The sequence below is a fragment of the Cherax quadricarinatus genome, chromosome 49, assembly GCF_038502225.1.
Source record: "Cherax quadricarinatus isolate ZL_2023a chromosome 49, ASM3850222v1, whole genome shotgun sequence".
In the NCBI taxonomy this organism is placed as follows: Eukaryota; Metazoa; Arthropoda; class Malacostraca; order Decapoda; family Parastacidae; genus Cherax; species Cherax quadricarinatus.
Window position 1 is genome coordinate 17,292,591 of NC_091340.1, and position 25,841 is coordinate 17,318,431.

General features: G+C 39.0%; 1 protein-coding gene across 3 annotated transcripts in view; it reads right to left on the reverse strand.

The window, feature by feature from the left end:
• The window catches only part of pps (protein partner of snf), a 593,176-nt gene that overhangs the window by 91,200 nt on the left and 476,135 nt on the right, over positions 1–25,841 (reverse strand). For all 3 annotated transcript variants that reach the window (XM_070095224.1, XM_070095226.1, XM_070095225.1), the window contains one exon: positions 18,485–18,604. In XM_070095224.1, coding sequence (XP_069951325.1) covers positions 18,485–18,604 — 120 coding nt within the window. The remainder of the gene's footprint in view (positions 1–18,484; positions 18,605–25,841) is intronic.

Consider the following 25,841-nt stretch of genomic DNA (forward strand, 5'->3'; position numbering starts at 1 on the left):
TAAACATGTTTACTGCTTACCAGCTGTGCCAACTAGCAGAAGCAATCTGAATTATTATTACGTACGTATTATGCATTATTATTATTATTAATTTAGGGAACTGAAGCTCTATCATTATTATAATAGTTATTATTATTCTTATTATTATTATTATTAGTAATTTAGGGAACTGAAGCTCTGTTATAATAATAATAATACACTAATACACTACACATACATATACACATTTATTCATACACACTCATCTGAGTTTTCTTTGATTTTATCTTAATAGTTCTTGGTCTTATTAATTTTCCTTTTATATCCATGGGGAAGTGGAATAAGAATCTTTCCTCCGTAAGCCATGCGTGTTGTAAAAGTCGACTAAAATGCCGGGAACAATGGGCTAGTAACCCCTTTTCCTGTAAAGATTACTAAAAAGAATAAGAAGAAGAAAATTGTCAAAGTGGGAAGTCTGAATGTGCGTGGATGTTGTGCAGATGATAAGAAAGAGATGATTGTGGATGTTATGAATGAGAAGAAGCTGGATGTCCTGGCTTTAAGTGAAACAAAGCTGAAGGGGGTGGGAGAGTTTCAATGGAGAGGAATAAATGGGATTAGGTCAGGGGTTTCAAATAGAGTTAGAGCTAAAGAAGGAGTAGCAATAATGTTGAAGGATAAGCTATGGCAGGAAAAGAGGGACTATAAATGTATTAATTCAAGGATTATGTGGAGTAAAATAAAGATTGGATGTGAAAAGTGGGTTATAATAAGCGTGTATGCACCTGGAGAAGAGAGAAGTGTAGAGGAGAGAGAGAGATTTTGGGAAATGTTGAGTGAATGCGTGGGGAGTTTTGACTCAAGTGTGAGAGTAATGGTGGTTGGGGATTTCAATGCTAAAGTGGGTAAAAATGTTATGGAGGGAGTAGTAGGTAAATTTGGGGTGCCAGGGGTAAATGTAAATGGGGAGCCTTTAATTGAGCTATGTGTAGAAAGAAATTTGGTAATAAGTAATACATATTTTATGAAAAAGAGGATAAATAAATATACAAGGTATGATGTAGCACGTAATGAAAGTAGTTTATTAGATTATGTATTGGTGGATAAAAGGTTGATGGGTAGGCTCCAGGATGTACATGTTTATAGAGGGGCAACTGATATATCGGATCATTATTTAGTTGTAGCTACAGTTAGAGTAAGAGGTAGATGGGAAAAGAGGAAGGTGGCAACAACAAGTAAGAGGGAGGTGAAAGTGTATAAACTAAGGGAGGAGGAAGTTCGGGCGAGATATAAGCGACTATTAGCAGAAAGGTGGGATAGTGCAAAGATGAGTAATGGGGGGGTTGAAGAGGGTTGGAATAGTTTTAAAAATGCAGTATTAGAATGTGGGGCAGAAGTTTGTGGTTATAGGAGGGTGGGTGCAGGAGGAAAGAGGAGTGATTGGTGGAATGATGAAGTAAAGGGTGTGATAAAAGAGAAAAAGGTAGCTTATGAGAGGTTTTTACAAAGCAGAAGTGTTATAAGAAGAGCAGAATATATGGAGAGTAAAAGAAAGGTAAAGAGAGTGGTGAGAGAGTGCAAAAGGAGAGCAGATGATAGAGTGGGAGAGGCACTGTCAAGAAATTTTAATGAAAATAAGAAAAAATTTTGGAGTGAGTTAAACAAGTTAAGAAAGCCAAGGGAAAATATGGATTTGTCAGTTAAAAACAGAGTAGGGGAGTTAGTAGATGGGGAGATGGAGGTATTAGGTAGATGGCGAGAATATTTTGAGGAACTTTTAAATGTTAAGGAAGAAACAGAGGCAGTAATTTCATGCACTGGTCAGGGAGGTATACCATCTTTTAGGAGTGAAGAAGAGCAGAATGTAAGTGTGGGGGAGGTACGTGAGGCATTACGTAAAATGAAAGGGGGTAAAGCAGCTGGTACTGATGGGATCATGACAGAAATGTTAAAAGCAGGGGGGGATATAGTGTTGGAGTGGTTGGTACTTTTGTTCAATAAATGTATGAAAGAGGGGAAGGTACCTAGGGATTGGCGGAGAGCATGTATAGTCCCTTTATATAAAGGGAAAGGGGACAAAAGAGACTGTAAAAATTATAGAGGAATAAGCTTACTGAGTATACCAGGAAAAGTGTACGGTAGGGTTATAATTGAAAGAATTAGAGGTAAGACAGAATGTAGGATTGCGGATGAGCAAGGAGGTTTCAGAGTGGGTAGGGGATGTGTAGATCAAGTGTTTACATTGAAGCATATATGTGAACAGTATTTAGATAAAGGTAGGGAAGTTTTTATTGCATTTATGGATTTAGAAAAGGCATATGATAGAGTGGATAGAGGAGCAATGTGGCAGATGTTGCAAGTATATGGAATAGGTGGTAAGTTATTAAATGCTGTAAAGAGTTTTTATGAAGATAGTGAGGCTCAGGTTAGGGTGTGTAGAAGAGAGGGAGACTATTTCCCGGTAAAAGTAGGTCTTAGACAGGGATGTGTAATGTCACCATGGTTGTTTAATATATTTATAGATGGGGTTGTTAAGGAAGTAAATGCTAGGGTGTTTGGGAGAGGGGTGGGATTAAATTATGGGGAATCAAATTCAAAATGGGAATTGACACAGTTACTTTTTGCTGATGATACTGTGCTTATGGGAGATTCTAAAGAAAAATTGCAAAGGTTAGTGGATGAGTTTGGGAATGTGTGTAAAGGTAGAAAGTTGAAAGTGAACATAGAAAAGAGTAAGGTGATGAGGGTGTCAAATGATTTAGATAAAGAAAAATTGGATATCAAATTGGGGAGGAGGAGTATGGAAGAAGTGAATGTTTTCAGATACTTGGGAGTTGACGTGTCGGCGGATGGATTTATGAAGGATGAGGTTAATCATAGAATTGATGAGGGAAAAAAGGTGAGTGGTGCGTTGAGGTATATGTGGAGTCAAAAAACGTTATCTATGGAGGCAAAGAAGGGAATGTATGAAAGTATAGTAGTACCAACACTCTTATATGGGTGTGAAGCTTGGGTGGTAAATGCAGCAGCGAGGAGACGGTTGGAGGCAGTGGAGATGTCCTGTTTAAGGGCAATGTGTGGTGTAAATATTATGCAGAAAATTCGGAGTGTGGAAATTAGGAGAAGGTGTGGAGTTAATAAAAGTATTAGTCAGAGGGCAGAAGAGGGGTTGTTGAGGTGGTTTGGTCATTTAGAGAGAATGGATCAAAGTAGAATGACATGGAAAGCATATAAATCTATAGGGGAAGGAAGGCGGGGTAGGGGTCGTCCTCGAAAGGGTTGGAGAGAGGGGGTAAAGGAGGTTTTGTGGGTAAGGGGCTTGGACTTCCAGCAAGCGTGCGTGAGCGTGTTAGATAGGAGTGAATGGAGACGAATGGTACTTGGGACCTGACGATCTGTTGGAGTGTGAGCAGGGTAATATTTAGTGAAGGGATTCAGGGAAACCGGTTATTTTCATATAGTCGGACTTGAGTCCTGGAAATGGGAAGTACAATGCCTGCACTTTAAAGGAGGGGTTTGGGATATTGGCAGTTTGGAGGGATATGTTGTGTATCTTTATATGTGTATGCTTCTAGACTGTTGTATTCTGAGCACCTCTGCAAAAACAGTGATAATGTGCGAGTGTGGTGAAAGTGTTGAATGATGATGAAAGTATTTTCTTTTTGGGGATTTTCTTTCTTTTTTGGGTCACCCTGCCTCGGTGGGAGACGGCCGACTTGTTGAAAAAAAAAAAAAAAAAAATTATTATTATAATAATATTATTACTATTATTATTATTATTATTATATTATTTTTATTATTATTATTATTAATACAGTGGACCCTCAGCTAATGATATTAATCCGTTCCTGAAAGCTCATCGTATGCTGAAATTATCGTTAGCTTAATTAATTTTCCCCATAAGAAATAATGGAAATCAAATTAATCCGTGCAAGACACCACAAAGTATGAAAAAAAAAATTTTTACCACATGAAATATTAATTTTAATACACACAAACTGACACTTACCTTTATTGAAGATCTGGTGATGATTGATGGGATGGGAGGAGGGGAGAGTATGGAAGTTGTTAATGTTCAGAAGGGTAATCCCCTTCCATTAGGACTTTAGGTAGCACGTCCTTTTCCGGGGTTACTTCCCTCCTTCTTTTAATGCGACTAGGACCAGCTGACCGGGGTGCAGCAACAGTTGACTTTAGTGCAGCAGCAGCTGACCGTGGTACAGCAACAGATGATGGTGGTGTAGCAGCAGCAGCTGACTGTGGTGCAGCAGCAGCTCACCGTGGTGCAACAGCAGCTCACTGTGGTTCAGCAACAGCTGACTGGTGCAGCAACAGCTGACCATGGTGCAGCAACAGCTGACAGTGGTGTAGCAGCAGCTGACTGTGGTACAGCAGCAGCTGACTGTGGTGCAGCAGCAGCTGATCATGGTGCAGCAGCAGCTGATCATGGTGCAGCAGCAGCTGACCGTGGTGCAACAGCAGCTGACCGTGATTCAGCAACAGCTGATGGTGGTGCAGCAGCAGCAGTTGACTGTGGTATGATAGTACATATTTCTCACCCTTTTTACCACAGGGTTGCCACTAGAAGCTTTCTTTGGGCCCATGGTGGCTTATTTAGCAGTTACAAGCACTATAAACAATGGAATAATACAAAATGTATCGAATGTATGCATGCAACAGGCCACCCTGGCTTGTAAACAATGATGGCAAGGCTGGATGGACAGGTTCGGGACGAGTCATGTTGGTCAGAAACAGCTGATGGTGGTGCAGCAGCAGCTGACCGTGGTGCAGCAGCAGCTGACCGTGGTGCAGCAGCAGCTCACTGTGGTTCAGCAACAGCTGACTGGTGCAGCAACAGCTGACCGTGGTGCAGCAACAGCTGACAGTGGTGTAGCAACAGCTGACCGTGGTGCAGCAGCAGCTGACCGTGGTACGATACTACGTATTTCCCACCCTTTTTACATATGATCGCTTGAGAGATGGTATCTCCTGCTATCTGTTTTTCATTTATCCACACCAATAACAGTCTCTTAACATCTTCGAGTACTTGCGATCTCTGTTTCGAAAACAAACTTGCACCTTTTGCAAGAGCAGCTTCCTTGATTGCCGTTTTGTTGGCCACAGTAGTAGCGATGGTTGATTGGGGTTTGGTACACAACCTGGCCAGCTCCAAGACACTCACTCCACTTTTGTACTTAGCAATTATCTCTTTCTTTATTTCCATAGTAATTTTCACCTTTTTTACCACACGGTTGGCACTAGAAGCTTTCTTGGGGCCCATGGGGTTTGGGGCTAACCCTGAGACACCTATGCCAGTTGTGGAATCCATTGTGCCTACTTCAAAGATTGAGGAAATGTGTGCAAAGTGGGTTGAACTGCAAACCTTAATGGATGAAAATCACCCTAACACAGCCATTGCAAGCCATGCTGGTGACTATTACAATGACAATGTTGTGGCCCATTTTAGGCAAATCTTAAAGGAAGAGGAGGTACAGACCTCTATAGACAGATTTGTTGTGCGACAGAGGTCCAGTGACTCTCAAGCTGGTCCTAGTGGCATTAACCCTTTGAGGGTCGACAGGCCCTCTCAGAAACTCGTTCTCAGGGTCGGCCAAATTTAAACAAAAAAAATTATTTTTTCTTATGAAAAGATAGAGAATCTTTTCCCGATCATAATGACACCGAAATTATGTGATTTGATGGAAAACTTACGGAATTATGCTCTCGCGAAGTTAGAGGTCACTGCGATGTTTACGCATCGGCGATTTTGCCCAATTTGAGCCCCATTTTCGGCCAATTCCTCTGTACTAGTCGACAAAAAACATGAATATTTCGCTAGAACTACGTTTTTTCTATTGAATGAGTGCAAGAAACCACCCATTTACCATTTTCAACTATCCAATACAGTGGTCAGAATTTAGCAATTTTGCCAATTTCACACAAATTTCAAAAAATGCCAATTTCCGAATAGGGTCCAGAACAAACAAGAAAAACATTCCTGGCACTAAAATGACATTTCTTCTGTTCATTAGTCACGTCTCAAGGCCCCTCTTACATTCTTTTGCTTTCCACTTTGAATTTTTATTCTCATGAAAAATAGAAGATTTACTGTTATGCAGACTACTGCATTAGTGTAAAAAATGATATAAATCATATTGGCGCACTTGCAAAAGAATGTTAGACTCACCAGTTGACGTGTATTGGACGCTTGGCATGATTTGTTTACTTTTGAACTTTGGTAAAAATCGAACATTTCTCCTTCTTTGAGCTCAATTTCAAGGTACTTTTCTTTGTAAAACCAGTGAAAATCATCTCAATTTCTGTGATATGCACTCCATTCTATAAAATGAGACCAAGAAAACTAGAATACAACAATAAATACCATACGAAAATACAGAGCAAAGTCGCTGTTTTATGCCAAAAAAACGGTGAAAGTTTTTTTTTCTCATTATGCACTGTATGCTGCAGGATTTTTTTTATACTGTGCACACTGACCACATAGACCCATACTTTCATATGGAGGCCTGCCAGCCTTTTCCCGCGAGATTTGACAGCGCTAGAATTTATGCGTACTAGTACGTCAAAAACCCCTGCGCGTAAGACGTACTAGTATGTCCGAAACCCTCAAAGGGTTAAAAGAAGAAGCGAAGTAACCCCGGAAAAGGACTTGATACCTCAGGTCCTAATGGACGGGGATTCCCCTTCTAAACATTAACAACTCCCACTTCATGTGGTAAATTTTTTTTTTTATACTTTGGGGTGTCTTGCACGGATTAATTTGATTTCCATTATTTCTTATGGGGAAAATTAATTCAGCTAACGATGAGCTTTCAGGAACAGATTAATATCGTCAGCAGAGGGTCCATTGTATTATACAGTGGACCCCCGCATAACGATTACCTCCGAATGCGACCAATTATGTAAGTGTATTTATGTAAGAGCGTTTGTACGTGTATGTTTGGGGGTCTGAAATGGACTAATCTACTTCACAATATTCCTTATGGGAACAAATTCGGTCAGTACTGGCACCTGAACATACTTCTGGAGTGAAAAAATATCGTTAACCGGGGGTCCACTGTATTATTATTATTGCTGAGAAGAAAAGAGAATGATTTCCATGGAATTAAAGCATGAAATCATAGATAAACAAGTGAGGTGTCCAGGTTTTGGGTTGAGGGGGAAGACGGAGGGGGGAGCTGGCTCGTAACTCAGAGCAAAAAATCGACCCAGGGATGGCTCGTACAGTGGTTCCTCAATATTCGTCTGGCCTGAAAGTTGTCCATTTTGGAAATAGTCCTGTTTTTTTGTCTAAACACTGGCTCGCAAATGGTCCGTTAACTCGCTAATCGTCCTTCGTCCGGGATGCATACTCACGCTCTCAGCCGCCTGGGCCTGCCTTCCCAGCCAGTGTGCCATTGTTTACCAGTGAGCGACGGTCCCCTCACTTGCTCCTACAAAATATTTCATAACATTCCATTGATTTTAGTGCTTACAAGTGCTAAATAAGCTACCATGGCTCCAAAGAAAGCTCCTAGTGCCAAGCCTTTGGTAAAGAAGATGAGAAATACGATTGAATTTAAGAAAAACATCACTGAACAATATGAAAGTGGCGTACGTGTGGGCAAACTGGCCAGGATGTATAACAAATCCCGTACAACCATATCTTCCATCATAGCCAAGAAAAAGGAAATCAAGGATGCTGTTGTTGCAAAGGAAGTAAATATGCTGATAAAAATGAGATCACCAGTACTCGAAGATGCTGAGAAGTTTTTATTGGTGTGGATAAATGAGAAACAATTAGCAGGAGATAATCTTATGACGTCGCTTATTTGTGAAAAGGCTAGGCAGTTGCGTGACGATTTGGTAAAGAAATTGCCTGCAGCTAGTGATGATGTGAGTGAATTTAAGGCCAGCAAAGGCTGGTTTGAGTTTTAAGAAGCGAACAGGCATACACAGTGTTATAAGGCATGGTGAGACTGCCAGTTCTGTCAACAAAGTGGCTGAAAAATATGTGCAGGAATTCAAGGAGTACATAGAGGCTGAAGGACTGAAACCTGAACAAGTGTTCAATTGTGATGAAACATGCCTCTTTTGGAAGAAAATGCCAAAGAGGACCTACATTACTCAGGAAGAAAAGGCACTGCCAGGACACAAGCCTATGAAAGACAGGCTGATGCTCATGTTCTGCGTTAATGCTAGTTGGGATTTCAACGTGAAGCCGTTACTAGTGTACCATTCTGAAAATCCCAGAGTGTTCAAGAAAAACAATGTTATGAAGAGTAAATTGTGTGTTTTGGAGATCTAATAATAAGGCATGGGTCACAAGGGACATTTTTGTCGAATGGTTCAATGAAGTGTTTGGCCCTAGTGTGAAGAATTACCTTCTGGAAAAGAAACTGGATCTCAAGTGCCTCCTAGTAATGAACAATGCACCTGCTCATCCTCCAAACTTGGATGACCTAATTCTGAAGGAGTTTGGGTTCATCACAGTAAAGTTCTTGCCCCCGAATACCACTCCTCTCCTCCAGCCCATGGACCAGCAAGTCATTTCAAACTTTATAAAACTCTACACCAAAGCAATGTTTGAAAGGTGCTTCAATGTGACCTCAGACACTCACTTGACCCTAAGAGATTTTTGTAAAGAATACTTCAGTATTCTCCATTGCATAAGCCTTATAGGTAAGGCTTGGGAGGGAGTGACTACCAGGACTTTGAACTCTGCTTGGAGAAAATTGTGGCCAGATTGTGTCCACAAGAGAGATTTTGAAGGGTTTGAGGCAGCCCCTGATGAGCCTATGCCAGTTGTGAACTCTATTGTGGCACTGGGGAGTTCATGGGGTTGGATGTGAGTTTCGAGGATGTGGAAGAGTTGGTGGAGGACCACAACGAAGAGCTAACCACTGAGGAGCTGCAAGAGCTTCAGCAGGAAGAGCAACAGATCACAGCTCAGAATCTTGCTGAAGAGGAGGAGGAAGAGAGATGGAAGAAGGTGCCTTCTTCAGAAATTAAATAGATTTTTGAAATGTGGGGTAGGATGGAAAGATTTATGGAGAAACATCACCTTGAGAAGGATGTTGCAAGCCATATCGGCAACTTGTACAGTGACAGAGTCTTGGCCCATTTTAGGGAAGCTCTCTGGACAGTTTTTTTGCGAGACAGGACTCCAGTGACTCTCAAGCTGGTCCTAGTGGCATTAAGAAACAGAGAAGAGAAGTAACCCCAGAAAAGCACTTGGTACCTGAGGTGTTGATGGAAGGGGATTTCCCTTCCAAACAGTAAATAATCCAATCTCTCTCCTTCTCCAGTCTTCCATACACTAAGAAGAATCGCCAATAAAGGTAAGTGTTATTCTGTTAATGTTTCATTCATCATGTGCCATTCTATTTTTTATGTACTACATCTACATTTCATGTAAAAATTTTTTTTTGTTTTAATACTTCTGGGTGTCACGAACGGATTAATTGTATTTACATTATTTCTTATGGGGAAAACTCATTCGAAAATCGTCTATTTCGATAATAGTCCCACTTCCAGGAATGGATTAAGGACGATTATTGAGGGACCACTGCATCTCAAAATACTCGTAAGTTGGGACACTTGTAAGTGAAGGTTCCACTGTATTACAATTAGTACAATTTACAATTTTGCAACAGCATACTTTTAACCCATTCAGGGTCGAGAGGCCCTCTCCTAAACTCATTCTCAGGGTCAAAAATTTTTTGAAAAAAAAAAAAAAAAAATTCTTATGAAATGCTAGAGAATCTTTTCCAGATCATAATGACACCAAAAGTATGAAATTTGATGGAAAACTTATGGAATTATGCTGTGGCAAAACAAGCGGTCTCGACGATATTGACGCACCGGCGATTTTGCCCACTTTGAGCCCTGTTTTTGGCCAATTTCAGTGTACTAGTCGACAAAAATCATATCTATTTCACTAGAACTCCATTTTTTCTATCAAATGAGTACAAGAAACCACCCATTTACCAATTTCAAGTATCCAATACAGTGGTCAGACATTGGCAATTTTGCCAATTTCACACAAATTTCAAAAGATGCCAATTTCCAAATAGGATCCAGAATAAGCAAGACAGACATTCCTGGCACTAAAATAGCATTTTCTCTGTTCATTAGCCATGTCCCCATGCCCTTCTTACATTCTTTTGCTTTCCACTGTGAATTTTTATTCTCACAAAAAATAAAAGATTTACTGCTATGCAGACTACTGCATTAGTGTAGAAATGGTATAAATAATATCAGTGAACTTGTGAAAGAATATTAGACTCACCAGTTGACGTGTATTGGACGCTTGGCATGATTTGTTTACTTTTGAAATATGGTAAAAATTGAACATTTCTGCAACTTTAAGCTCAATTTCAAGGTACTTTTCATTATGAAACTAATCAAAATCATCTCAATTTCAGTAATGTCTTCCATTCTATAAAATGAGACCAGGAAAACTAGAACACAACCATAAATACCATACAAAAATACACTGCAAAGTCGCTGTTTTAAACCAAAAACACAGTCGGTGTTTTTTTTTCTCATTATGCACTGTGTGGTGCAGGATTTTTTTATACTGTGCACACTGAGCCATTCTTTCATATGTAGGCCTACCAGCTTTCTCTCATTAGGTCTGAAGGCACTAGAATTTAGGCGTTCTAGTACGTCAATAACCCTGGTGCGTAAGCCATACTAGTATGTCAGAAACCCTGAAAGGGTTAAGAGTCTTAATATTTTAGACTGATTTAGATTGATTTAGTTGTAGCTACTCTCACTGTAGCTACAACTAAAAAATTATCTGATATATCTGTGGTCCCTCTATAAACATGTACATTCTGAAGTCTATCCATATTTTCAGCAAGGTAAATTATGAATGAGATGCTTCTTTCAAATGCTTCTTCATTTTAGTTAAAAGAAATGTTTTTTTTTTTTTTATTAACACATTGGCCGATTCCCACCAAGGCAGGGTGGCCAGTAAAAGAAAAACTTTCATCATCATTCACTCCATCAATGTCTTGCCAGAGGGGTGCTTTACACTACAGTTATAAAACTGCAACATTAACACCCCTCCTTCAGAGTGCAGGCACTGTACTTCCCATCTCCAGGACTCAAGTCCGGCCTGCCGGTTTCCCTGAACCCCATCAAAAATGTTACTTTGCTCATGCTCCAACAGCACGTCAAGTATTAAAAACCACTTGTCTCCATTCACTCCTATCAAATATGCTCATGGACACTTGCTGGAAGTCCAAGCCCCACGCACACAAAACCTCCTTTACCCCCTCCCTCCAACCTTTCCTAAGCCGACCCCTACCCCACCTTCCATCCACTATGGATTCATACACTCTTGAAGTCATTCTGTTTTGTTCCATTCTCTCTACATGTCCGAAGCACCTCAACAACCCCTCCTCAGCCCTCTGGATAATAGTTTTGGTAATTCCGCACCTTCTCCTAATTTCCAAACTACGAGTTCTCTGCATTATATTCACACCATACATTGCCCTCAGACATGACATCTCCACTGCCTCCAGTCTTCTTCTTGTTGCAACATTCATCACCCACGCTTCACACCCATACAAGAGTGTTGTTACAACTATACTCTCATACATATCCCTCTTTGCTTCCACAAAGTTCTTTGTCTCCACAGACTCCTAAGTGCACCACTCACCCTTTTCCCATCATCAATTCTGTGATTTACCTCATCCTTCATAGACCCATCTGCTGACACGTCCACTCCCAAATATCTGAATACATTCACCTCCTCCACACTCTCTCCCTCCAATCTGATATCCAGTCTTTCATCACCAAATCTTTTTATCCTCATAACCTTACTCTTTCCTATATTCAGTTTTAATTTTCTTCTTTTACATATCCTACCAAATTCATTCACCAACCTCTGCAACTTCTCTTCAGAATCTCCCAAAAGCACTGTGTCATCAGCAAAAAGCAACTGTGACAACTCACACTTTGTGTTTGATTCTTTATCTTTTAACTTCACACCTCTTGCCAAGACCCTAGCATTCACTGCTCTTACAACCCCATCTATAAATATACTGAACAACCACAGGGACATCACACATCCTTGTCTAAGGCCTACTTTTACTAGGAAATAATCTCCCTCTCTCCTACATACTCTAACCTGAGGCTCACTATCCTCATAAAAACTCTTCACTGCTTTCAGTAACCATACACCTGCAAAATCTGCCACATTGCCCTCCTATCCACCCTGTCATATGCCTTTTCCAAATCCATAAATCCCACAAAAACCTCTTTACCCTTATCTAAATACTGTTCACCTATATGTTTCACTGTCAACACTTGGTCCACACACCCCCTACCTTTCCTAAAGCCTCCTTGTTCATCTGCTATCCTACTCTCTTCTTACTCTTAATTCTTTCAATGTTAACTCTACCATACATTTTATCAGGTATACTCAACAGACTTATTCCCCTATAATTTTTGCACTCTCTTCTGTGCATAAAGTCACTCATGCTGGAAACAGCAATATTATACTACTACTGCTAACTCCTACAGGAAATACTATTTCCAGTGGTGGAAAATTTGCCATGTATACATTACAAAGTTGCTTCCCAATAAGGGAAACAACATTTTCATGATCTTTACATATGTTATGCATATTACATAATCCATAACTTGCAGTGTGTCACTAGGTTAACAGAAAGTGTTGCCCTATGCTTTTAACAATCCTGTATGCAAGTGTTTTACTGAGGTCAATTTCTTAAAACCTTCTTTCAAAGTTTTACAATACACAGGCCTTCTTAACCCTTTAACTGTGAGAGACCCTGGAAAAAAAATTCCTGTGTGTATGGGAAGAGTTTGCAAAATTAGGAGAAGGTGTGGAGTTAATAAAAGAATTAGTCAGAGGGCTGAAGAGGGGTTGTTGAGGTGGTTTGGTCATTTAGAGAAAATGGATCAAAGTACAATGACATGGAGAGCATTTAAATCTGTAGGAGAAGGAAGGCGGGGTAGGGGTCGTCCTCGAAAAGGTTGGAAGGAAGGGGTAAGGGAGGTTTTGTGGGCGAGGGGCTTGGTCTTCCAGCAGGCGTGCATGAGCGTGTTCGATAGGAGTGAATAGAGACGAATGGTATTTGGGACCTGACGATCTGTTGGAGAGTGAGCAGGGTAATATTTAGTGAAGAGATTCAGGGAAACCGGTTATTTTTATATAGACGGACTTGAGTCCTGGAAATGGGAATTACAATGCCTGCACTCTAAAGGAGGGGTTTTGGGATATTAGCAGTCAGCAGGGATATGTTGTGTATCTTTATACGTATATGCTTAAAAACTGTTGTGTTCTGAGCAACTCATATATATATATATATATATATATATATATATATATATATATATATATATATATATATATATATATATATATATATATATATATATATATATACATATATATATATATATATATATATATATATATGTATATATATATATATATATATATATATATATATATATATATATATATATATATATATATATATATATATATATATATATATATATATACATATATATATATATATATATATATATAAATTTTTTTTCTTTTTTTTTTTTTTCAACAAGTCGACCGTCTCCCACTGAGGCAGGGTGACCCAAAAAAGAAAGAAAATCCCCAAAAAGAAAATACTTTCATCATCATTCAACACTTTCACCACACTCGCACATTATCACTGTTTTTGCAGAGGTGCTCAGAATACAACAGTCTAGAAGCATACACATATAAAGATACACAACATATCCCTCCAAACTGCCAATATCCCAAACCCCTCCTTTAAAGTGCAGGCATTGTACTTCCCATTTCCAGGACTCAAGTCCGACTATATGAAAATAACCGGTTTCCCTGAATCCCTTCACTAAATATTACCCTGCTCACACTCCAACAGATCGTCAGGTCCCAAGTACCATTTGTCTCCATTCACTCCTATCTAACACGCTCACGCACGCTTGCTGGAAGTCCAAGCCCCTTGCCCACAAAACCTCCTTTACCCCCTCTCTCCAACCCTTTCGAGGACGACCCCTACCCCACCTTCCTTCCCCTATAGATTTATATGCTTTCCATGTCATTCTACTTTGATCCATTCTCTCTAAATGACCAAACCACCTCAACAACCCCTCTTCTGCCCTCTGACTAATACTTTTATTAACTCCACACCTTCTCCTAATTTCCACACTCCGAATTTTCTGCATAATATTTACACCACACATTGCCCTTAAACAGGACATCTCCACTGCCTCCAACCGTCTCCTCGCTGCTGCATTTACCACCCAAGCTTCACACCCACATAAGAGTGTTGGTATTACTATACTTTCATACATTCCCTTCTTTGCCTCCATAGATAACGTTTTTTGACTCCACATATACCTCAATGCACCACTCACCTTTTTTCCCTCATCAATTCTATGATTAACCTCATCCTTCATAAATCCATCCGCCGACACGTCAACTCCCAAGTATCTGAAAACATTCACTTCTTCCATACTCCTCCTCCCCAATTTGATATCCAATTTTTCTTTATCTAAATCATTTGACACCCTCATCACCTTACTCTTTTCTATGTTCACTTTCAACTTTCTACCTTTACACACATTCCCAAACTCATCCACTAACCTTTGCAATTTTTCTTTAGAATCTCCCATAAGCACAGTATCATCAGCAAAAAGTAACTGTGTCAATTCCCATTTTGAATTTGATTCCCCATAATTTAATCCCACCCCTCTCCCAAACACCCTAGCATTTACTTCCTTTACAACCCCATCTATAAATATATTAAACAACCATGGTGACATTACACATCCCTGTCTAAGACCTACTTTTACCGGGAAGTAGTCTCCCTCTCTTCTACACGCCCTAACCTGAGCCTCACTATCCTCATAAAAACTCTTTACAACATTTAATAACTTACCTATTCCATATACTTGCAACATCTGCCACATTGCTCCTCTATCCACTCTATCATATGCCTTTTCTAAATCCATAAATGCAATAAAAACTTCCCTATCTTTATCTAAATACTGTTCACATATATGCTTCAATGTAAATACCTGATCTACACATCCCCTACCCACTCTGAAACCTCCTTGCTCATCCGCAATCCTACATTCTGTCTTACCTCTAATTCTTTCAATTATAACCCTACCGTACACTTTTCCTGGTATACTCAGTAAGCTTATTCCTCTATAATTTTTACAGTCTCTTTTGTCCCCTTTCCCTTTATATAAAGGGACTATACATGCTCTCCGCCAATCCTTAGGTACCTTCCCCTCTTTCATACATTTATTAAACAAAAGTACCAACCACTCCAACACTATATCCCCCCCTGCTTTTAACATTTCTGTCATGATCCCATCAGTTCCAGCTGCTTTACCCCCTTTCATTTTACGCAATGCCTCACGTACCTCCCCCCACACTTACATTCTGCTCTTCTTCACTCCTAAAAGATGGTATACCTCCCTGACCAGTGCATGAAATTACTGCCTCTGTTTCTTCCTTAACATTTAAAAGTTCCTCAAAATATTCTCGCCATCTACCCAATACCTCCATCTCCCCATCTACTAACTCCCCTACTCTGTTTTTAACTGACAAATCCATATTTTCCCTAGGCTTTCTTAACTTGTTTAACTCACTCCAAATTTTTTTCTTATTTTCATTAAAATTTCTTGACAGTGCCTCTCCCACTCTATCATCTGCTCTCCTTTTGCACTCTCTCACCACTCTCTTTACCTTTCTTTTACTCTCCATATACTCTGCTCTTCTTATAACACTTCTGCTTTGTAAAAACCTCTCATAAGCTACCTTTTTCTCTTTTATCACACCCTTTACTTCATCATTCCACCAATCACTCCTCTTTCCTCCTGCCCCCACCCTCCTATAACCACAAACTTCTGCCCCACATTCTAATACTGCATTTTTAAAACTATTCCAACCCTCTTCAACCCCACCACTACTCATCTTTGCACTAGCCCACCTTTCTGCCAATAGTCACTTATATCTCACCCGAACTTCCTCCTCCCTTAGTTTATACACTTTCACCTCCCTCTTACTTGTTGTTGCCACCTTCCTCTTTTCCCATCTACCTCTTACTCTAACTGTAGCTACAACTAAATAATGATCCGATATATCAGTTGCCCCTCTATAAACATGTACATCCTGGAGCCTACCCATCAACCTTTTATCCACCAATACATAATCTAACAAACTACTTTCATTACGTGCTACATCATACCTTGTATATTTATTTATCCTCTTTTTCATAAAATATGTATTACTTATTACCAAATTTCTTTCTACACATAGCTCAATTAAAGGCTCCCCATTTACATTTACCCCTGGCACCCCAAATTTACCTACTACTCCCTCCATAACATTTTTACCCACTTTAGCATTGAAATCCCCAACCACCATTACTCTCACACTTGATTCAAAACTCCCCACGCATTCACTCAACATTTCCCAGAATCTCTCTCTCTCCTCTATACTTCTCTCTTCTCCAGGCGCATACACGCTTACTATAACCCACTTTTCACATCCAATCTTTATTTTACTCCACATAATCCTTGAATTTATGCATTTGTAGTCCCTCTTTTCCTGCCACAGCTTATCCTTCAACATTATTGCTACTCCTTCTTTAGCTCTAACTCTATTTGAAACCCCTGACCTAATCCCATTTATTCCTCTCCATTGAAACTCTCCCACCCCCTTCAGCTTTGTTTCACTTAAAGCCAGGACATCCAGTTTCTTCTCATTCATAACATCCACAATCATCTCTTTCTTATCATTTGCACAACATCCACGCACATTCAGACTTCCCACTTTGACAATTTTCTTCTTCTTATTCTTTTTAGTAATCTTTACAGGAAAATGGGTTACTAGCCCATTGTTCCCGGCATTTTAGTTGACTTTTACAACACGCATGGCTTACGGAGGAAAGATTCTTATTCCACTTCCCCATGGATATAAAAGGAAAAGTAATAAGACCAAGAACTATTAAGATAAAATCAAAGAAAACTCAGATGAGTGTGTATAAATAAACGTGTACATGTATGTGTAGTGTGACCTAAGTGTAAGTAGAAGTAGCAAGACATACCTGTAATCTTGCATATTTATGAGACAGACAAAAGACACCAGCAATCCTACCATCATGTATATATATATATATACATTTTTTTTTTTCAACAAGTTGTATGTATGTATGTACGTATGTATGTATTTTCTTACAGTTCGATAGAGTTAATTTTTTCTGAATTGAAAAAGAGTAAAATGAGTGGAATCTGACAAAAACTTAAAACTTAAGATTTTATGGTGTGTTGAAGTTGGTGAAAAAATGATCACTAATCTGTACAAATGAAATTCAAGCACAAGCAATGTTTACATTTTACAATTTACTGATGCCAAGATATGATTGTTTTTCTGTTTTTTTTTAACTGCTCTTAATGTTTAACATTATATACACTAGTTTTTATAATATTAAATGTCTTTCAATGTGTTTTAGCACTTCAAACATTGCTTCACTTGGAATAACCAGTATATATAAAGCATGAGTTTTTTTTTACTACTTTAGTCTTCTGAGGCTAGGTACAAGGAATACTTATCACATTACAATTGTTTCAGAGTGTAATACTGAACTCCTCAAAACATGGAAATAAGTAATACTGATTGACTTTACTGCATTATATATGTGGTGTTTATACTTTATAATTGTTATTTTATATTTTCTTTTTACTTATAATATTAAAATTATTTCAGAGTGCATTACTCATCAAAACATGGAAATTAATCACACTGACTTTACTTGCTTATTCTGGGTTATACCTAATATGCTTTGTGGCTGAACTCCACTAATAGTATCATGAAACTGTAATAAATTTGGACTAAGTAAGTCATCTTTGAGCCACTTGCACACCCTGTTTGCTGGTAAGGAAGCTGGTGGTGGAACAACAGTTTCTGGTTCTCTTGTTTACTTTTCCTAGTGAGACATACTAGCACATTGGACATACAGTCATTCCCTGAGAAGTTAACCACAATACACTGTGTGAACTCTGCTGGCCTTTGGTTTTTTTTCTGTATGTATAAATGGATGGAAGACCCAAAGAGTTGCCCTGACGTAAAAAAATATTAGCAGGTGGCAGATTTGCGAGTATAAAAAATGGTGCATTCCAATTCGTTAGATGCAGTACCAGCACCTGCAGACTAGTACAATGAACACAGTTAAAGAGTTAAAGTATTTTTATCTATGTAATCAGTAAACTATTGCAGAAAACACTGCCAAAACTATGTCCCCCTCTAATCCATGTCATACACTCCAAGTTGTTTCTTTCTAGCAAAACAAAAAGGATTACCCAGACATCTTCAACTGATAAAGAGAAACAGATGCTTCAGTGAATAATATTAAGCCAAAAATCAAGTTTTTCAAGAATTAGATTTATCTCAGGACCCATGCATATGTAGACTCTAAAACCTTAAACTTACTTTAGAGCCACTCTTCTTCATTTGTGCAATGTAGCCCCACACAGTATCTGGTGTAATGCGACCAACCACTTCAATTGCATTTGGGACATCATCTGGCAAGAACTCAGCTTTTCCGGATACCTGAAAAAGGAATACAATGTAGTACATCCATATTCAACAAATATGACTGAAAAAATCCTATTCTAAGCAGAGAACAATAGTATACAGCTGACAAATTAGTGGAAAGACACACAAATGCAGAACAGAACTTGAATTCTATGCAATCATTTAACTAGAACTACAAAGGTATTTGAGTGTTCAAGGCAAAATTTATGGCAGGACAGCGATTAAAAGAAAAAGTATGCAAAACAAAATGAAACAATGGTTATTAATAAACAATGTGAATTTTGTAGTGTAAAATATTGCACAGATCAGGCAATGTAGAGAAATAAGTATCTGAGAAAAAACTATAAAACAAAAATGGGTACACTGCTGTCTTAACACACTACATATGACAAAGTTAACTAAGGATGAGGGAAGGTGTTAAGCATATACAGACTGAGAAGAATGTTGCTCAATACAGTAATGCTTTTATGAAGAAAGCAGAGCATAACACTGAGCAATGATTTGATATAACATTTTTACCACAGAGCCACTTCCTCCACAATATGATGAATCAAAGAAGGAAATACAGTCACTCTTACTTGTTTTAACATCTGTGTTACTCAAACCCTGTCAATGCCCAGAGAAACCATGAATTTCTATTGCTCATATTTTGCAGATTTTTTTTTTGTTTGTTTGACCATGTGTGTAGCAATGGTTAATGAATAAAATGCCACTGTACTGCTACTTTTTAATTATTTGATTAATTTTACAGTACACATTCATAGATATATTAAGGTTATCTCTACTCAATACTGTGTATTGCACCATAATTAAATTATTGTTTAACCCTTTGAGGGTTTCGGCCGTACTAGTACGGCTTACGACCCAGGGTTTTTGACGTACTAGTACGCCTAAATTCTAGCGCCCTCAAATCTAGTGGGAGAAAGCTGGTAGGCCTACATATGAAAGAATGGGTCTATGTGGTCAGTGTGCACAGTATAAAAAAAATCCTGCAGCACACAGTGCATAATGAGAAAAAAAAAAACTTTGACCATTTTTTTGGAATAAAACAGCAACTTTGCACTGTATTTTCGTATGTATTTATTGTTGTATTCTAGTTTTCTTGGTCTCATTTTACTGAATGGAAGACATATCACAGAAATTGAGATGATTTTGACTGGTTTTATAATGAAAAGTACCTTGAAATTGAGCTCAAAGTAGCAGAAATGTTCGATTTTTACCAAAGTTCAAAAGTAAACAAATCATGCCAAGCGTCCAATACACGTTAACTGGTAAGTCTAATATTCTTTCGCGAGTGCGTCAATATTATTTATACCATTTTTTTACACTAATGCAGTAGTCTGCATAACAGTAAATCTTCTATTTCTTGTGAGAATAAAAATTCAAAGTGGAAAGCAAAAGAATGTAAGAGGGGCGTGGGGACGTGACTAATGAACTGAGGAAATGTTATTTTAGTGCCAGGAATGTCTTTCTTGTTTATTCTGGACCCTATTCTGAAATTGGCATCTTTTGAAATTTGTGTGAAATTGGCAAAATTGCTAAATTCTGACCACTTTATTGGATAGTTGAAATCGGTAAATGGGTGGTTTCTTGTACTCATTCAATAGAAAAAATGGAGTTCTAACAAAATAGTTATGTTTTTTGTCAATTAGTACACAGAAATTGGCCGAAAATAAGGATCAAAATGGGCAAAATCGCTGATGCATAAACATTGTCGAGACCGCTAACTTCGCGAAAGCATAATTCCGTAAGTTTTCCATCCAATTTCATACTTTTGGTGTCATTATCATCGGGAAAAGATTCTTTATCATTTCATAAGATTTTTTTTTTTTTTTTTTTTTGAAAATTTGGTGACCCTGAGAACAAGTCTCGGAGAGGGCCTGGCGACCCTGAAAGGGTTAAGTATTTAAGAGATTTTACTTTTTTTCTTTTTTCAGGCGACCCTGAAAGGGTTAAGTATTTAAGAGATTTTACTTTTTTTCTTTTTTAAGTTTTTAACACACCAGCCATCTCCCACTGAGGTAGAAAGACCTAAATAAAGAAACACTTTTACCATCACTCATTCAACAGATGTCTTGCTAGAAGTGTGCAGAAATCACAATTCAACTGACACCACACTGCAGTATCCAAACTTTCAAAGTGCAGGCATTGTACTTCCCAATTCCAGGACTTGTGTGTGGCTAACCTGCTTCCATGAAACCCTTCATTAACCTTGCTCACACTCCAACAGCACATCAAGCCATAAAAACAAAAAAAAAATCCACTCACCTCTACTAACCTTTTCAATGGCCATCATGTAGTATTATGTCACTGATGCCAGAGTCCCTGACACAGAGCTATGCCTAAATTCTAGTGGCTTCAAATTTAGTGGGAGAGGCCTGGTTGGTCTACATATGAGAGAATGGGTGTGCATGGTCACTGTGCACAGTATACCGAAAATTGGGGCCCATGCAGAACATTGTGGGAAAGCTATATTTAGTACACCTTGTTCACCATGCCATGCAGATGCAAAGGCCTCACTCCCAGGCAAAATAAACGAGTTCCATTACCCAATGACTGCTCCAGCAATGATAATTATGGAACCAATGATGAGTACTTTGATTCTGAATATGTAATGACTGAAAGTGACACTGAGGGCACTGGAAATATAGCTGAGAGATGATTATTGAATACCCTCTCATCTGAAGTTTGGTGATCACTTCCTAACAAAACTTCCTGCCACAGAAATGATGAAACGGGCTCAGAAGAGATGTATGTCTATGTACACACAGTAAGGCACAAGCAAAGTGCAGAGACACATCTTATATGTAGAGATGCATAAAACTCTCCATGGGGAAGTGGAACAGAATTCTTTCTCTGTAAGCCATGCATGTCATAAGAGGCGACTAAAATGCCGGAAACAAAGGGCCAGTAACCCCTTCTCCTGTATACCTCACTGAATTTATGGAGATGAACCTTTTTTTAGTGACAAAAAATGAAATTGAAAAATTATGGAAAACAATGTTTTCTTACCAAAAATTAGTGCATAATTCTGGCAACATGTTGGTGGAATCAGCTTGTTTCTATCATATTTCTAAGTATGTTTTTCCACAAATGTAATTTTTTTGTTCTTGCTGTCAGCAAGAGGACATGTTAGCAATTAGTGTTGTTTTTTATTCCAAAAATTACGATTTTTGTGATTGTTTCATTCTACATACTCTACATGGCAACTTCTGTGAGGACTAAAGTGAAGAGAGCAGTAAGATTGTCCCTCAGTAGCCTGCAGGCTGTCAACAAGGACGGAGGGGTGCAATACGCTCAGATTTGGCGGGCCATAACCATCGAGTTTTACATAAAACATAATTATAAATAACTCAGGAATAAGTTATTGGCATTGTTTTCCCACTCATCCAAAGAGTATTTATAGGAGCATCATGATTTTTTCACACATTATTGAGGAATGATGGTTCTAATGAATTACATAAGGTTTGCAATATGTTTTACTGTTTTGTATTTACTGAATTTTTTTCTCCCAAAAAATGTTCTTAAAAAAAAACATATTTCAACATTTTGTATAATGCAATCTATTGACATTTTGCTCAAACGTCCATGTATTCAGATTACCTAACTTGTTAACTTTCATCTGATACTGACTAGAATATTGTAAGTCTTACCAATTTTGTAATAGAAGGATAGATTTAAGCCCTGTAGAACAGGGCACTATTTATTTTTATCTAACTGTAAGGGAAAAAGTCACTAAAAACACAGTGTCTAGGTTTCAAATGCTGCTTAATTCACAATAAAATTCCATTGAAATTGGACCAAAAAAAAAAAAAAAAAAAAAGATAATTTTGCTTGTCGCCCACTTAAAAAGAGAAACTTTTGTTTTTCTTTTTAGGTCACCCTGCCTTGGTGGGATATGGCCAGTTTGTTGAAAGAAGAAAGATGTGTAAAGCCTGCAGAGTATGGAAGTGTGTTTCAAGGACTTTCACAGACTTGAACAGCCCTAGGTACATGACCAGTGACTGAATATATGAACACAAATGTTAGAACAATAGTAATATGAAACATCTGTACAGTGGACCCCCAAGTTTCGTGATTAATCCATTCCAGAGAGTCTGCCGAATGACGAAATTGCCGAATGGCAAAACCATTTTCCCCATAAGAAATACTGGAAATAAAATTAATCCGTTCCAGACACCCAAAAATATTAAAATATAATAATTTTTTTCAAATTAAATAAAGATTTACATACTGAAAACAATGAGAAATCAAGAACATACATATATAAAATAATAATAACTTTACATTTACCTTTACTGAAGACTTCTGGGTGGATCGAAGATGGGAAGAGGGGATAGGAAGAAGGCGTACACTATTGTTTGGAAGGAGAATCTCCTTCCATTAGGACTTCAGGTACCAAGTCCTTATCTGGGGTTACTTCCCTTCTTTGTTTTTAAAAGAGACACTGGGAACAACTTGAGAGTCACTGGACCCCTGTCGCACAAAATATCTGTCTACAGGGCTCTGTTTCTGGTGTTTCTTTAAGATTTATCTGAAGCGGGACACAACACTGTCATTGTACATGTTGCCAATATGGCCTGCAACAGCTTTGTCAGGGTGAAGTTCATCCATAAATGTTTGCACTTCAGTCCACTTTGCACAAATATCCTTAATCTTTGAAGAAGGCACCTTCCTCCATCTCTCTTCCTCCTCCTCTGCAGCAATTTCCTGATCTGTGATCTCTTGCTGTTGCAGATGAAGCTCTTACAGCTCTTCAGTGGTTAGCTCTTCCCTGTGGTCCTCCACCAACTCTTCCACATCCTCGTCACTCACCTCCAACCCCATGGACTTCCCCAATGCCACAATAGATTACACAACTGGCATAGGCTCCTTAGGGTCAGCCCCTTCAAAATCCCTCTCTTGTACACATTCTGGCCACAATTTTCTCGAAGCAGAAATCAAAGTTTTGCAAGTCGCTCCTTCCCAAGCCTTACCTATAAGGTTTATGCAAGTGAGGATATTGAAGTGATCTTTCCAGAACTCTCTTAGGGTCAATTCAGTATCTGAGGTCACTTCAAAGCACTTTTGAAACACTGCTTTGGTGTACAGTTTTCTGAAGTTTGAAATGACCTGCTGGTCCATGGGCTGGATGAGAGGAGTTGTATTAGGGGGCAAGAACTTCACTGTGATGAAACTAAACTCCTCCACTATTTGCTCTTCCAAGTCTGGAGGATGAGCAGGAGCACTGTCCATTACCAGGAGGCACTTGAGTGGCAATTTATTTTCCAGGAGGTATTTCTTCACACTGGGGACAAACACTTCATTAAACTAGCCTAGGAAAATTTCCCTTGTGACCCATGCCTTATCGTTAGCCTTCCACATCACACACAAATTATTCTTGACGACACTGTTTTTCTTGAACACTCTGGGATTTTCAGAGTGATACACCAGTAAAGGCTTCACTTTGCAATCCCCACTAGCATTACTACAAAACATGAGAGTAAGCCTATACTTCATAGGCTTGTATCCTGGGAGTGCCATTTAATCCTGCGTGATGTAGGTCCTCTTTGGCATTTTCTTCCAAAAGAGGCCTGTTTCGTCACAATTAAACACTTGTTGGGGTTTGAATTCTCGAGTGTCTATGCACTCCTTAAACTCCTGTACAAACTTCTCAGCTGATTTTTGTCAGAACTGGCAGCCTCACCATGCCTTATCACACTGTGAATGCCACTACACTTCTTAAATCTCTCAAACCAACCTTGCTGTCCTTAAAATCACAAGCATCACCATTCATTGTATGCATTTTCTTTACGAGATTGTCATGCAAATGCCTTGTCTTATCACATACAGTGGACCCCCGCATACCGGACGCCTTGCATAACGGACAATCCGCATACCGGACGCTTTGATCGCTAAAATTTTGCCCCGCATACCGCCCAAAAACCCGCTCAGCGCCCTTCGTCCGAGACGCGTCCAATGTGCGGCCTGAGCCAGCCTCATATGTTCCGCTGGTGGCATTGTTTACCAGCCAGCCTCCGCGGTAACATTCAAGCATACAATCGGAATATTTCGTATTATTACAGTGTTTTCGGTGCTGTTTCTGGAAAATAAGTGACCATGGGCCCCAAGAAAGCTTCTAGTTCCAACCCTACAGCAATAAGGGTTAGAATTCCAATAGAAATGAAGAAAGAGATCATTGATAAGTATGAAAGTGGAGTGCGTATCACCGACCTGGTCAGGTTGTACAAGAAACCCAAATCAACCATCTCTACTATTGTGGGCAACAGAAAGGCAATCAAGGAAGCTGTTCTTGCCAAAGGTTTAACTGTGTTTTCGAAACAAAGATCGCAAGTGATGGAAGATGTTGAGAGACTCTTATTGGTGTGGATAAATGAAAAACAGCTAGCAGGAGATAGCGTCTCTCAAGCGATCATAAGCGAAAAGGCTAGGAAGTTGCATGAGGATTTAATTAAAAAAAGGCCTGCAACTAGTGATGATGTGAGTGAATTTAAGGCCAGCAAAGGTTGGTTTGAGAGATTTAAGAAGCGTAGTGGCATACATAGTGTGATACGGCATGGTGAGGCTGCCAGTTCGGACCACAAAGCGGCTGAAAAATATGTGCAGGAATTCAAGGAGTACATAGAAACTGAAGGACTGAAACCTGAACAAGTGTTTAATTGTGATGAAACAGGCCTGTTCTGGAAGAAAATGCCAAGCAGGACCTACATTACTCAGGAGGAAAAGGCACTCCCAGGACATAAGCCTATGAAAGACAGGCTTACTTTGTTGATGTGTGCCAATGCTAGTGGTGATTGCAAAGTTAAGCCTTTATTAGTGTATCACTCTGAAACTCCCAGAGCGTTCAGGCAAAAGAATGTCCTCAAGGATAATTTGTGTGTGCTGTGGAGATCAAACAGTAAGGCATGGGTCACTAGGGACTTTTTCTATAACTGGTTACACCATGCATTTGCCCCCAATGTCAAAGATTACCTAACTGAAAAGAAATTAGAACTTAAGTGCCTCCTGGTGTTAGACAATGCCCCTGGTCATCCTACAGACGTGGCAGAGCGACTTTATGGGGACATGAGCTTCATTAAGGTGAAGTTTTTGCCTCCTAATACCACTCCTCTCCTGCAGCCCATGGACCAGCAGGTTATTGCAAACTTCAAAAAACTGTACACAAAAGCTCTGTTTGAAAGGTGCTTTGTAGTGACCTCAGAAACTCAACTGACTCTAAGAGAGTTTTGGAGAGATCACTTTAATATCTTCA